Source organism: Myotis daubentonii, chromosome 1 (genome assembly GCF_963259705.1).
Source record: "Myotis daubentonii chromosome 1, mMyoDau2.1, whole genome shotgun sequence".
NCBI lineage: Eukaryota > Metazoa > Chordata > Mammalia > Chiroptera > Vespertilionidae > Myotis > Myotis daubentonii.
In genome coordinates, this window is record NC_081840.1 from 119,662,418 (window position 1) to 119,677,840 (window position 15,423).

General features: G+C 40.4%; 1 protein-coding gene across 2 annotated transcripts in view; it reads left to right on the top strand.

The window, feature by feature from the left end:
* Positions 1–11,549, top strand: part of MIS18BP1 (MIS18 binding protein 1) — a 60,365-nt gene extending 48,816 nt beyond the window's left edge. For both annotated transcript variants that reach the window (XM_059659070.1, XM_059659081.1), the window contains exons 15-17: positions 7,543–7,630; positions 10,368–10,419; positions 10,594–11,549. In XM_059659070.1, the coding sequence (XP_059515053.1) occupies positions 7,543–7,630; positions 10,368–10,419; positions 10,594–10,691 (238 nt within the window). In that variant the 3' untranslated portion in view covers positions 10,692–11,549. The remainder of the gene's footprint in view (positions 1–7,542; positions 7,631–10,367; positions 10,420–10,593) is intronic.
* The last annotated feature ends 3,874 nt before the right edge of the window (positions 11,550–15,423 follow it).

Sequence of the window (15,423 nt, forward strand, 5' to 3'; positions counted from 1 at the left end):
GTGAGTGCAGTGGTGGTGGCGGGAGCCTCTCCTGCCTCCACAACAGCCCTAAGGAACCTTCAGGGGATATCCAATTGCGGGCTCAGGCCCACTTAGGGGAGCGAGAGGGCACAGGCTGGGCTGAGGGACCCCCCCCCACCCAGTGCATGAATGTTGTGCACTGGGCCTCTAGTTTGAAATATAAATACTATCAAGAACAATGGGGATGGCCAACAGTAAAATGTTACACAGAAAAGATGGAAAGTGATAGGCCTAAAAATAGGCTATCCCATATGCTGATCTAGTAAGAATAATGTCCATAGAGTGTGAGGGGCAGGAGCCAAATGACAATGATTCAAAATACTGTATTCAGTATTCTCAATGAAGCCTGATGGAACTTTAATTTGCATTTATTTGACAAAAACAATTTTCCCTATCCATGCACAAATTATTTCTTGTTTACTTGTGATTTAGTATTTAGTGCAGGTGAAAGTATATTGAGAGGATCATTTTGGACAGTTTTTATTAACCACTTTGGCCAAATGAAAGGCATTAAAATACTAATTCCTTTTGGCCCTTTAATTAGTGAGTTCTGCCCTGGCTGTTGGACTGTCAGCCCATGCACGGAAGAGTGGCAGGCTCAATTCCCAGTCAGAGCACATACCCAGGTCATGAGTTCAATCCCAGTCAGTACAGTCACGTAGGAAAGGCAACCAATTGATGTTTCTTTCTCCCTCTCCTTTCCTCTCTCTCTCTGAAATAAATTTAAAAAAGAAACAACACATACCCCCAATAATATAATTACTGAGTTCTACAAAAATAAAAAATTGGGGCAAGTAGACATAGACATTTGTATGAGCAAAGATGTATATCACAAAGCATAATACTGAAAATTTGGAATTAGAATTCAATGTCCAATAGTAAGAAAAGTTAAGAAATTAGGAATTGTCCATATAATAGAATAATATGTAACAAAAGTCATGCTTCAAGAATTTTTAATGACAGAATAATGTTCAGTGAATAAAAGGTTTTAAAAGCTAGGAATCAAAACTACATTAATGATCTCAACTTACATAACACATTCATAAGAAAAAGGAAATTACTTGACCAAAACATCACCAGCTATTATCTCTAAATTATAGAATTATACTGGTGTGGGTTTGTTTTTAATCACTTTTACAATTAAAGAAAAAGGACATTTTTTCTTATAGAGCACATGATGGACTCATGTAATGAATATATTTCCTAAAACTTTTTTTCATATTTTACTTTTTAAATATATTTTTTATTGATATCAGAGAGAAAGGGAGGAAGGATAGAGAGAGAGAAACTTCAGTGATGAGAGAGAATCATTGATGGGCTGCCTCCTGCATGCCCCACACTGGGGTTTGAGCTCGCAACCCAGGTATGTGCTCTGACCAGGAATGGGATCATGACCTCCTGGTTCATAGGTTGATTCTCAACCACTAAGCCAAGCTGGCTGGGCTTTTTTCATAATTTAAAACATGAGTTTCCTAGGCCTTCTTCACTATTTCTTCAATTGAACCAGCTTTAGTTGACTCCCTGCCCCCCCCCCCCTTTTTTAACAGTTTTAAATTATGAAACAGTTTTTATTTCAGAAGTGATTCCTGGACTCTCATAGCCAGTTAGCCTGGAGGTCAAATCACCCCCACTATTGCCGACAACAATCAAGGCTTAACTACAACAAGACTGTGCACAAAGACCACTAGGGGGTGTACCAAGAAAGCATAAAAAAATGCGGAGACAAAGAAACAGGACAAAACTGTCAATGAAGGATATTGAGTTCAGAACCACACTTTTAAGGTCTCTTAAGAACTGTCTAGAAGCCGCCGATAAATGTAGTGAGATCCTCAAGAAATCTAATGAGACCCTCGATGTTATGATAAAGAACCAACTAGAAATTAAGCATACACGGACTGAAATAACGAATACTATACAGACTCCCAACAGCAGACCAGAGGAGCGCAAGAATCAAGGCAAAGATTTGAAATGCGAAGAAGCAAAAAACACCCAACCAGAAAAGCAAAATGAAAAAAGAATCCGAAAATATGAAGATAGTGTAAGGTGCCTCTGGGACAGCTTCAAGCGTAACAACATCAGAATTATAGGGGTGCCAGAAGATGAGAGAGAGCAAGATATTGAAAACCTATTTGAAGAAATAATGACAGGAAACTTCCCCCACCTGGTGAAAGAAATAGACTTACAGGTCCAGGAAGCGCAGAGAACCCCAAACAAAAGGAATCCAAAGAGGACCACACCAAGACACATCATAATTAAAATGCCAAGAGCAAAAGACAAAGAGAGAATCTTAAAAGCAGCAAGAGAAAGAAACTCAGTTACCTACAAGGGAATACCCATACGGCTGTCAGCTGATTTCTCAACAGAAACTTTACAGGCCAGAAGGGAATGGCAAGAAATATTCAAAGTGATGAATACCAAGAACCTACAGCCAAGATTACTTTATCCAGCAAAGCTATCATTCAGAACTGAAGGTCAGATAAAGAGCTTCACAGATAAGGAAAAGCTAAAGGAGTTCATCACCACCAAACCAATATTATATGAAATGCTGAAAGGTATCCTTTAAGAAGAGGAAGAAGAAGAAAAAGGTAAAGATACAAATTATGAACAACAAACATGCATCTATCAACAAGTGAATCTAAGAATCAAGTGAATAAATAATCTGGTGATCATAATAGAATCAGGGACATAGAAAGGGAATGGACTGACTATTCCTGGGGGGGGGGGCAGGGGAAGGGGGGCGGGGGAGATGCGTGAAGAGACTGGACAAAAATCGTGCACCTATGGATGAGGACAGTGGGTGGGGAGTGAGGGCGGAGGGTGGGGCGGGAACTGGGAGGAGGGGAGTTATGGGGGGGGAAAAGAGGAACAAATGTAATAATCTGAACAATAAAGATTTAATTTAAAAAAAAATAAGAAGTGATTCCTTTGTACAGGACAGCAGACTCATGAGATAGTGACCCTGAACTGGCTAGGCTTATTCATTTGCTACACAACAATATTTGTGGTACACATTACATTTTTTTTTCAATATTTTATTTTTAATTAATTACATTTATTGGGGTGACATTGGTTAATAAGATTCTATAGGTTTCAAGTGTACTTATCTATAATATACCACCTGTATATTGCATTGTGTGCCCACCATTCAGAGTCAAATCATCTTCCATCACCATATATTTAGTCCCCTTTACCCTTTACTTACCCTCCCCCAACCCTCTTCCCTCAGTATCCACCATACTGATATCTGTGTCTATAAGTTTCAGTTTTATATTCACATGAGTGAAATCATGTTGTTCTTAGCTTTTTCTGACTTATTTTGCTTAGCATGATATTCTCACCATCCGTGTTGTTGCAAATAGCAGAACTGCATCTTTTCTTATGGCTGAGTAGTTTTCCATAGTGTGTATGTGCCACATCTTTATCCAGTCGTCTGTAGGAGGATGCTTTGGTTGTTTCCATGTCTTGGCCATCATGAATAATGCTACAATGAACATAGGAGTGCATATGTCTTTGCGAATAAATGTCCTGATATTTCAGGTAGATACCCAGGAGAGGGACTGCTGTGTCATATGGTAACTCAGTTATTTTTTGAGGATCCTCAATACTGTTTTCCATAGTGATTATATCAGTCTACATTCCCTCCAGCAATGAAGGAAGGTTCCTTTTTCTCCACAACCTCTCCAACACTTGTTACCTATTTTATTGACAATAGCCATTCTAATAGGTGTGAGGTGATACCTCATTGTAGTTTTGAGTTGCATTTACCTAGTAGCTAGTGAGGTTGAACATCTTTATATTAACTCCTTGTCAGAGCTATTTGCAGATACTATTGCCCATTTGCTTGGATGCCTTTTTGTTTTGTTATTGGTTCCTTTTGCTATGCAGAAGCTTTTTAGCTTGATATAGTCCCATCATTTGTTTTATTTCCCTTGCTTTTGGGATCAAGTTCATAAAATGTTCTCTATAACCAAGTTTAGTAGCTGTTTTTGTCTATATAGTATATTGTTTCAGATCTTATATTTAGGTCTTTGATTCATTTTGAATTAATTTTGTACATGGGGACAAGCAGACGACTAGTTTCATTCTTTTGAATGGCTTTCCAATTTTTCCAGCACTATTTATTGAAGAGGCTTTTCTCCATTGTGTGTTTTCAGCTCTTTGTAAAAAAGTTTTTGCCCATATATATGTGGTTCTATTTCTGGGCTCTCAGTTCTGTTCCATTGGTATGTGTGTCTGTTTTTCTTCCAATACTATGCTGTTTTCATTATCGTTGAGTCACCTCTGGCTTTTTTTCGTTTTTCTCAGGATTTCTCTGGCAATTCGGGGTCTTTTGTATGGTTCCACACATATCTGATTATTTTTTTTGTTCTATTTCTTTAAAAAATGTCAGTGGTTATGGGCTCATGCACTGAAGGGTTGCAGGTTTAACCCTTTGAGTGCCAACCAATATCCTAGGAACTATGCTAAAATTGCCAAGGTATTTTTTGCTGATTTTACTGCAGTTTAGGAAAAAAATTATGAATCGCAAGTAAATGAAGTTACATATTCAAAAACTTAAGGAAACCTTTACTACATTGACATATTTAGCAATATCATCATCCTATCTAATAAAAGAGAAACATGGTAATTAGCCGTACATCCGCTACCCTTCCCATTGGCTAATCAGGGTGATATGCAAATTAACTGCCAGCCAAGATGGTGGCCGGCAGCCAGGCAGCTTGAAGCTAACATGAGTCTTTCTTGCTTCAGTGACGGAGGACTCCAACGTTCCCCACCTGCCTTGTCGGCCTCTGAGCTTGCAGTTTGAAACATTGTTAAAAATATAGAAGCTAAACAAAACCCCAGAAACCTGCTTTCAGCCAGCCGGGATCTCAGAGCTGGAGTTGATAGAGTGTTTCGATTATAGAACCCAAACAAACCAGATACCTGCTTTCAGCAGCAGAGGCCTCAGAGCTAGAGCCAGAGCTAAAGCTGGCCCAGAATAAAAAAAAAAAAAAAGAAAAAAAGGAGCAGTTGGGAACTTCAGTCACCTGCCAGCCTGAAAACAGCCCTCAGCCCCTCACCCAGACTGGCCAGGCACCCCAGTGAGGACCCCCACCCTGATCCAGGACACTCTTCAGGGCAAACCAGCTGGCTCCCACCCATGCACCAGGCCTCTATCCTATATAGTAAAAGGGTAATATGCCTCCCAGCACCGGGATCAGCAGAGCCGAGAGGCCTCCCAGCACCAGGATCAGCGTGACAGGGGGCAGCGCCCAAACCCCCTGATCGCCCTGCAGCTCTGTGTGTGACAGGGGAAGGCGCCCCAACCCCCTGATGGGCCCTGCTCTATGTGTGACAGGGTACGGAGCCCCAACCCCCTGATTGGCCCTGCTCTGTGTGTGACGGGGGGAGCTCCTCAACCCCTTGCTGGGCCCTGCTCTGTGCGTGACGGGGGAGCTCCCCAACCCCCTGATTGGCCCTGCTCTGTGCATGACACGGGGGAGCTCCCCAACCCCCTGATGGGCCTTGCTTTGTGTGTGACAGGGGGGAGCTCCCCAACCCCCTGGTCGACCCTGCTCTGTGCGTGACAGGGGGGAGCTCCCAACCCCCTGATGGGCCCTGCTCTGTGCGTGACAGGGGGTGGTTCTGCAGCCTCCCCATCGAACCTGCCTTGAGTGTGACGGGGCGGTGCCCCAACCCCCCAATCAGCCCTACCCGGAACGTGACTGAGGGTGGCATCACAACCTCCCAATCTGCCCTGCTCTGTGCATGACAGGGGGCAGCGCCCCACCTCCCCAATCGGCCCTGCTCTGAGCCCGACCAGGGGCTGCACCTAGGGATTGGGCCTGCCCTCTGCCAACCGGGAGCAGGCCTAAGCCAGCAGGTCGTTATCTCCCGAGGGGTCCCAGACTGCGAGAGGGTACAGGCCGGGCTGAGGGACCCCCCCTCCCCCCCCCAGTGCACAAATTTTTGTGCACCTGGCCTCTAGTCACTAATAAAAGCAGACTTAGAACTGGACGCCATTTTGAAGCTTTGATAGCGCTCCCGGCACTTTTGGCGAAAGACAGGAGGAGCGCGATCGCCGTCTTGGGCACTCTAGGCGTTAATACCTGACCCAGGTCACAGCACCTGTGGGAGGCAACAAATGGATGTGTCTCTTTCACATCAATGTTTCCCGCCCTCCACCCCCACCGTCCACCTCCACTGTCTCCAAAAAAATATTCTTGGGTGAGGATCGATCAAAAAAAGAAAAAAAGTCATTGGGATTTTTATGGTGATTGCATTAAACCTGTATATTGCTTTGGGTAATATGCAAGAGTGTTTGTGGTACACATTATATCTTAATACAGTTAACACATTTACAAATTTCTACATGTCACACCTTTAAGGTTGCTCCCAAATAGTCACAAAGGAACAGATAATCATATAGGATATCTTGGATCCAAGAAAAAGAATTAGAATTGGTGCTCAGCTGGTATTTACTGTGTGTGTGTGTGGGGGGGGGGGGGGGACGACTAGGAATTGTAGGGGAAAATGAGAACAACCATTCTGTTTGGCTTTAATTTTCATCTGTAAATTATGAATCAAGTCTGTATGCTAGGAAAGAGGGTTAAGAGATAAGGTATATCTCAGAGGGGAGGGGGAGGGGAAACAGGAACAGTTTAACCAAAGAATTCATATTCATATATGCATAACCAATGGATATAGACAATAGTGTGGTAAAGGCATGGGAGGGGGAGGGGCTGGGAGGAGGGGGATGTAGAGGAGGGTGGGGGGACATTTGTAATACTGTCAACAATAGGATAGCATTTAAATTAATAAGAATTATAAAAGAAAATAAAAAATAGATAAGGTAAAGCCCTGATGTGTCACAGATTCCATTCCCTGCTCAAGGGCACATACCTGGGTTGCAGGTTGGATCCCCAGTCCTGGTTGGGGCTCATGGAAGAGACAACCAATCAATGTGTGTGTCTCACATTATTTCTCTCTCTCCCTCTCCCTCTCTCCCCCTTTAATGGGAAAAATATCCTCCCATGAAAATTAACAAAAAAAGAGATAAGGTAAAAAGAAATGAAAAAAACTTCATAGATGTACACTGAATTGAAGACTCAACACAGTTTGATGCTATAAATTAAGGGTTTTCATCACCTTAAAGTTATCAACTTCAAGATTCAATCTGGATTAGGGAAGGAAGTGACCAGGAGAAAGGAGTGAAAGCTATAACAAAAGGGAATTCAGGGATAAGAAGTCACAGTGAGTTTTGAAAAAGGAGCAGCAGCAAGACAGAGCCTGGAGAGAGCACAAATGGGACAATGAACATGCAAATCCATAATTTCCCAGAATATTCTTATCTGGTATTTCCATTTCCTTTAAATCTTCGAAGCTTTTTGTCCATCTTCCTTGGTACACCATTGTCTTTAAAAATGTTAGTGAAAACGCACTGTTTAGAAATTGAAACACTAATTTTGTCAATTGTTCAGTCTATGGATAAAATTATGGTAATTAATGTTGACTTGCAATTATTTTGTATTCAAACAGGAATGACTGTGATAAATATGTTTTTCACATGCAAAAAAAACATAAAAATAAAGGTGGTGTTGTCTGGGGCAATATCAAGAAGAAAACAGTAAGTATTTTTATTCTTCACACCAGATTTATTCAACGTGTATTTATGGAACAACTATAATACATGGCAAACTGCGGGAGTTACAAGTTATGTAACAGGCCTTACCCTCCAGTTACTTATAGCCTAATTAATAATATAAGTAAATGGTAATATGAGGTTGTGAGTGAGGTAAGTACCTAAGTGCTGTAAATTACAGATGGCAGGTGATTGACTATAGTATTTGAGGAAAGTGAAAATGGTAAAAATTTTCATTCAAAGAGTCAGATAAGGTGGGAAAAGCACTTACAGGTCAGGGAAGGACATTTCAGGCAAGACACAAAAGCATATCTGTTCAATGATTGGGGAATCATCCAGACTGAGTTATGACTATTATAGAATAACAAACTTCATCAAATCCCGTGCAGCTTCTAAATGTTTTTGAAATTCAGCTAATATACATATGTAGATCAATATTAAAACTATAGAAAAAATTTTAACTCAGCCTTGCTTTAATAATGATCTATATCCCTTTAATAAAAAATTGAGAGAATCCTTTATCCTCTTGAATTAATTTTAAAATTTTGTTTGATTTTACTTTGGATAACATATTCATTCTAGAAAAGCTAATTCACCTCAGATTTCCTCAAAGTAAATAATCTTAGAGAATGACAGTTTATGGTGGTAGTAGAATGGGAAATGACTGCCTTATCCCCCGAAGGTATATTCCTTCTGACCAAGTTATGGACACCTCTTCCTCCCTCACTCATGTTGAAATATTTATATTGTCTACTTGCCTAGAGTAAAATCCCTCTCAGAGTCTGTAAACTAAACATTGGGGTTAATCACATCCAATCTGTGTGGGCTTCACTTGTCCACAGGAAATGATACCTCTGGGGAGCTTGGTTGAACATTAGCCTGGAGAAATCTCTGTAGGCAGCCTCCCTCTTGGTGTTTTCAGATTCCCCTTTTCGTCTCACATTCCTTATGAAAATGAAATTTTGGTTTGTTGTAAAGGACCAGGAATCACCTTAACATAGTGAGAAGACTTGTCTTTTAGTGTCTGTTTTGCCAGTAAGAAGTTGGGTTGCCTCAAACTTTAATGTGCATGGCAGTCACCTAGGGATCTTGTTAAATCTGATCTAGTGGGTTTGAGATTCTGCATTTCTAGCAACCTCCAGGCGATGCCCCTGCTGCTGATCCACGGACCATGCTGAGTGGTAGCAAGGCCCTAGTCCACTGTTCTCTGCAAAATGAGAAACAGTTCATATGGATATAGGTATAAGGACCTATTAAAAGCTTATTTCTCTGTATTTCTGACATAATTTTAAATACTTTTTTTTTTCTTAATGGACTATCATTTGAGCTTCAAAATTTTATCTTTGTGATTTAGCCCCATTTTTTCATAGATTAATATTTTGTAGCCAATGTGTGAGAATAGAAAGAGAAAAGGATTTATGTAGTGTTAAAAATTCAGATGTCAAGGTTTGACTCCCTATACCAGCTTTGTGGTGAAGGAAGCCACTTGAGCTTTCTAATTTCATTTTTTTCATGTATCGTATGAACTGGGCGTCATAATGATACTGGTTTCTCTCACCAAATAACTTTGAGAGCTAAAAAATGTAATAATGTTTTGACTTATTTCACAGGGAAAAAATTATTTACATCACAATCTATGAACATGAGTTTGTATCTCAAATGTTTTAAAAATACTTCCCTTCGCATAGTGGGTATACTGTTATATTTCCTTTTCTATTACGTTTCTTTTCATTTTTTAAAGATAATCAGCTATGGCCAATAGTTTTTGTTTTTGTTCTTTTTTACAAACCCTTGTGTCGAGGGCTGACTTTCAGTAGATCGCAGCGAGGGAGCTGCTCTGCTGCGTAGGAAACCCCGACCCAGAAGCAGGTCTACGAATGGTTTAGTGCCAGGTTCCCTATGAACTTGTGTTGCGTGAAGGGCGTGGGAACGGCCCCCTTTCCGGCCGCACCCCGTTTCCCACCAGTAGTTTTAAAAGCACTAATTATGTAAGCATGCATTATACAGTTAAAGCTTATGATAGAAACTGCCATTGTAGGAAAGATTTTAAAGTACAGAGAATTTTAAAATGTTGCTAGTATAATGTCATGGCATAAGTACTTAGGAGATTTGGCAACTTTCAGAGGCCCGTAGACTATTAATTGCTGTTGCATAAGTTTGTAATGTGGGAAACGACATTGAATAAGTCATAGTTCTTGCCCCAAATAAATTCAACTTAAAACAGAATTAGACATTGCATGGATAATTATATTATGACTAGAGGCCCAGTGCATGAAATTCGTGCACTTGCGGGGGGTGGGGGGGTCCCCTCAGCGTGGTCTGCGCCCTCTCACAGTCCAGGAACCCCACAATTAATAGCCCCAAAGACTCACTCCACAATGGATCACCCCCACCGAGGGTGGCCCCACCCACCCGTTGTAGGCCTGTGGCCTGGGCCTCCCTCTGTGGGGTGAGCATGGGGTGATGGTGGGGCCCCTGACCAATCGTATTACACCTGCCTTGGCTGGCCTGGCGCCAGTGGGTGTCATAGCGTGGTCTTCTGGACCACGTTTGACACCCATAGCCTTTGGCCGTGTGGTCGATTTGCATATTACGCTTTTATTATTATAGATTAGGTGTTGTTATAAGTTCTCTGGGGATAAGGCAGGCTTAATTTTGTCTAGATTTGAGGCAGGCTTCACAGAAGGTACCATTTTTCTATTAATGTAAACTCTTTTTGTAGGTGGAAAGTGATTTTTCAACTCCATCAAGAAGAAAAACCCCACTTAACAAAGGTAATACACATTTCTTTCTTTAGTTGCTCAGTTCTATTATAGAACAGTCTCTTTATGAGCATGGTACTAAAATTAACTGTTGTCAAATGGGCAGACCTACCATTTGATATCTTATAGTTATTTTTATTGAAATTACTTTTAGAAATGTATTCAACATTATTAAATTCTTCTTAGGAGAAAGCTCTACTATTGGAAAACTTTTCACTAATGCTATGGAGTCTTTGGATGAAGAAGAGAAAGATTATTATTTTTCAAGTTCTGATTCTGCATAGTAAAAGTGAGAAAATATTTCCAGTATTTTTATCAAGAAGCAATTATTCGTACCTTCATTTGGAGTACCTATATTTTCTTTATAAGTAGCTTCTTTTGAAATTGTGGGCTCCTTGTCAAAGGTTCTATTGTTTGTATTCAAAGGTAAAGATCCTTCTATATAATATTCCTCATTGCTGCAGCTTACTAAAACTATAAGGAAAATTGTGTTGCTTGTTGTATAAATGGTCTCTCATGAGCATCTAAGTCTGTTTAAGAAAATCATGATCCAAACTGAATTTTTAAAATCTTTCAAAAAAATGTTGCTACCCTTAAAGAAGGAGGTTGGGGGGAATAAAGGATAGATTGTACTGGTAGCTACTGAATTGATGAACACTTGAAATTAGCGTTTTTAACCACTTGGTATGTAAGCCAAAGTTGATACGATGTTTAAATTACTTGTTGTTGAAACTTTGTTATGCTTTCTTTTCTCCCAATTGTTTTTCTTAAAACTTATGATTGGCATACCTATGAACTTATGTAAATTTTAATTTATTGCTTTTTCCGTATTTTATTAGATAGTGTCAGAGAACAGATTTTGTTGCAGTTCTTAAGCCTTATTTACATATTCAGGCACGGCATATGTAAATATTAAAAAGTATTAAAGAGACTAGACTAGACATTCAAATAATAATAGGTCTACCATTATAAGGGGTTATTATGTTGTAGTAAACATTGTTTTCAAAAAAAAACTCTTTAGCTTATTCTGCCATTATGTTTTAAAATTTGACATAGAATATTCCCCTCTGGTTACAGTAATTGTTCACCTACCCTTCTCTCCAATTAGGTTGTTCAAATAAAATTAGTTTGCTTTTATAATATTTGTGTTTTGTTTTTTTTTAAACCCAGAATTCTTAAAAAGATACATTTTCTTGTGTCTTAAAAATTTAGTCAATAATAATCATTTATATAATATAGGATTTATAGAAACACAAGATTTAAAAAGAATAGTGCAGTTAGATAGATCATTCTCCTTTAAACTTCCTTGCTTGTTTCTACCACAAAGACTTGACAGACAGATGTAGGATGGAACAAAGGAAGGTTATTTTAGAGTAGCTCTAAAAAATAGAGTTGTAGAATTTAAGTTGCCAATATTTAATATAATGCCATGCTGCTTGATGTTAACAGAAGGTGTTTTAGGAGTTAGAAGCTGCTTAAACTGTTAATGGGAAACAAAAAGATAATTTTGAAATAGCATAGACTGACATAAACCAAAGTGTGACCACCACCACCACCACATTCATTGTGTCCTATCAGAACAACTGTGTCCTTCCCAGTCTATTCTATTGTAGCCCACCTGCCAGTTTCCGAGTTAGTCCCATTTCTTTTCATCAGGCCATAAAATAAGCTAGTAGGGTTTAAGGCAGGGGTGGGCAAACTTTTTGACTCGAGGGCCACAATGGGTTCTTAAACTGGACCGGAGGGCCGGAACAAAAGCATGGATGGAGTGTTTGTGTGAACTAATATAAATTCAAAGTAAACATCATTACATAAAAGGGTACGGTCTTTTTTTTTTTTTTTAGTTTTATTCATTTCAAACGGGTCGGATCCGGCCCGTGGGCCGTAGTTTGCCCACGGCTGGTTTAAGGTAACCTCCAAATAAGACTTAAAAGTGGAAAAGAAATACTTTAAGGACTCAAAAGAAAAGTAAGATGGAGGGATAATAGGGTTGATAGTTAAGTGCTATGTGCTATCAATGAGAGCTATTGCAGCTTACCTATGAATAAAGCTCTCTATACAGCATGCATCCTATACAGTAGGTCCTCAGGTTACATCAGAGATCGGTTTTCGCCATAAGTCAGAACCCACCTACATAAGCACCTATGTCACTCACATGGAGCACATACACAGCAGTAAGGAAGTGAAACAGTAAAAAAAATTCAAAAGACAACAATTCCTGATCTTGTGGTAAATAATAAACATAAAGCACATACGTACATACGTCGAAATGATGGAAATTTTTTTTTTTTTAATAAATAAATGGGCCCTAACCGGTTTGGCTCAGTGGATAGAGCGTTGGCCTACGGACTAAAGGGTCCCAGGTTCGATTCTGGTCAAGGGCATGTACGTTGGTTGCAGGTACATCCCCAGTAGGGGGTGTGCAGAAGGCAGCTGATCAATGTTTCTAACTCTCTACCCCTCTCCCTTCCTCTCTGTAAAAAATCAATAAAATATATTTAATAAATAAATAAATAAATAAATGGGAGATGGCGATGTAACCATGAAACGACGTAAGTCAAGTCGAATGTAATCTGAGGACTGTCTGTATAATAAAAGCCTAATATGCTAAGTGTCTGGTTATCCGTTCAATCAAAGCATAATATGCTAATGATATGCTAAGGCCGCTCAACTGCTTGCTATGACGTGCACTGACCACCAGGGGGGCAGACAGTTGATCAGTTGACCAATTGCTATGATGTGCACTGTCCACCAGGGGGTAGACGCTCAATGCAGGAGCTGCTCCCTGGTGGTCAGTGCACTCCCACAGGGGGACACTGCTTAGCCAGAAGCCAGGCTCACGGCTGGTGAGTGCACAGTGATGGTGGGAGCCTCTCCTGCCTCCATGGCAGCACTAAAGGGTGGGCCTAAGCCATCAGTCGGACATCCCCCGAGGGCTCCTGGACTGCGAGAGGGTGCAGGCCAGGCTGAAGTAAGGGAACCACCTCCCCCCTGAAGTGCACGAATTTCATGCATCAGGCCTCTAGTAAATAAATCATCTAGTTCTGTCCCTCCCACCATGTTAATTTATGGAATATTTTGCCTGCCAGGTGGACATAGAATATGGGTACATAAGTGTCTGTGGGAGGTGCTGCCAGGTGTGGTCAGCCTAGGTCAGTGATGGCGAACTTATGACACGCATGTCAAGTGACACACGAACTCATTTTTTTGGTTGATTTTTCTTTGTTAAATGGCATTTAAATATATAAAATACATATCAAAAATACAAATCTTTGTTTTACTATGGTTGCAAATATCAAAAAATTTCTGTATGTGACACGGCACCAGAGTTAAGTTAGGGTTTTTCAAAATGCTGACACGCCAAGCTCAAAAGGTTCGCTCGCCATCACTGGCCTAAGTCAATGTTAGGTTGTTGAAGAACTGCACGATTCCTGACCCACAAGGTGTCCCAGCCACCTGCACTGATGACACTGCATCGGAAGCAGAAAAGCAAAACAAATTGAAACCAGAAAGAGACCCCCTTCCCTCCTTCTACTGACAAAACTTAATTGTGCTCACTATAGGGAGAAATGTGCAAAAAGCCCAGTTCATTATAGCAAAGCAAGATACTGAAGGGTAAATTGAACCCAAGAGATAACAGACTGTAACTGCTATCAGCCAATAACTTAGAGCTTCTGTTCTCACTGGCTTTTAACAATTATGAACAACAGAAATATGAGATCAGTTGCTTTTAGAAGAACTGAGAACTTACAGTATCCCAAAGGAGCTAAATTCACAATTATAGTAAGTTTATAGCAGAAGAGAACGTAAGAGTATATAGTTTCTGTGATCTGGTTCTAGATTTCCCTGTCACTTGTTTGTGCGCCTCACTTTTATCATCTGATAAGAAAGCAATTTGAATTAGATAAGCTCTGAAGTTCCTGCCAAGTCTAAGGTAAGAAAAGCAATCTTGTATGAGGGACCAAAAACCCAACAACCTAACAAGAAAGAGGCAACCATAGAAAAAAAGGCTGTACATAGGGGGAAATGTCCACAATTAAAGGCTGATTTAGCACCAGGCTGACTAGACCAGTGGTGCCCAACCTTTTTTTGGCCATGCCCCACCTAAACATCTCTAAAATCCTGATGCCCCGCCCCACCTGTGACATATAATTATTATTATTCAAAAAGTGAACTCCTCCTTTTAGGAAGAAGCCTAAAAGGCAATTTAATCTAAACAAGCTTCCAAAGAACATGGCATCCATGAAAGAGAAAAATGAAAGAACAAAAGGACAGTTGAAGTACTGAAGAAGAAATCACTAAGAAATTGTTAAAAAAAAAAAATATGAAGTGATATAAAAAATAGAAATAGTTTCAAAACATAATAGAGAACCAAAATGCATAAATGTCACAATATATATTTATATCCTGTATATGAGGCCCCTCGAACCATAAGGACTGCAAAATATTCAGTTAACTCATTCTTGGAGGAGAACCAAGATGGTGGCATAGGCAAATGCCTGTATTCACTGCCTCCCATAACCAAATCAAAATTACAACCAAAATACAACCATCATCCAGAACTGCCAGAAAACTGGCTGAATGGGAGTCCTGCAACTAGAGAAGTAAAGAAAACACACTGAGGCTAGTAAGAGTGTGGAATGGGCTGGGCTGGCAACCACGTGTGCTTATTTTTAATTGGGAGGGAGATGGCTTCTGTGGAGGCCGCCTGGAGGAACAAGGGGTCCCAGCCCCACATTAATCGCCCAGCCCAGGGTCCCAGAGCTGGGAAAGAAGTTCCTACAGGCAGTAAGAACTATGGGCTGTAGGAAGAAACCAAGATGGTGGCATAGGTAAACACCGGAAATTGCTGCCCCGCACAACAACTTCAAAAATACAGCTATAAGACAAAGTGGACATCATCCAGAACCACAGGAAGGCTGGCTGAGTGGAAATTCTACAACTAGAAGGAAAGAGAAAAGCACACTGAGACTCAGAGGAGCTGTGGAAGTAAAGTGCAGAGGTATGGAGGCGCAC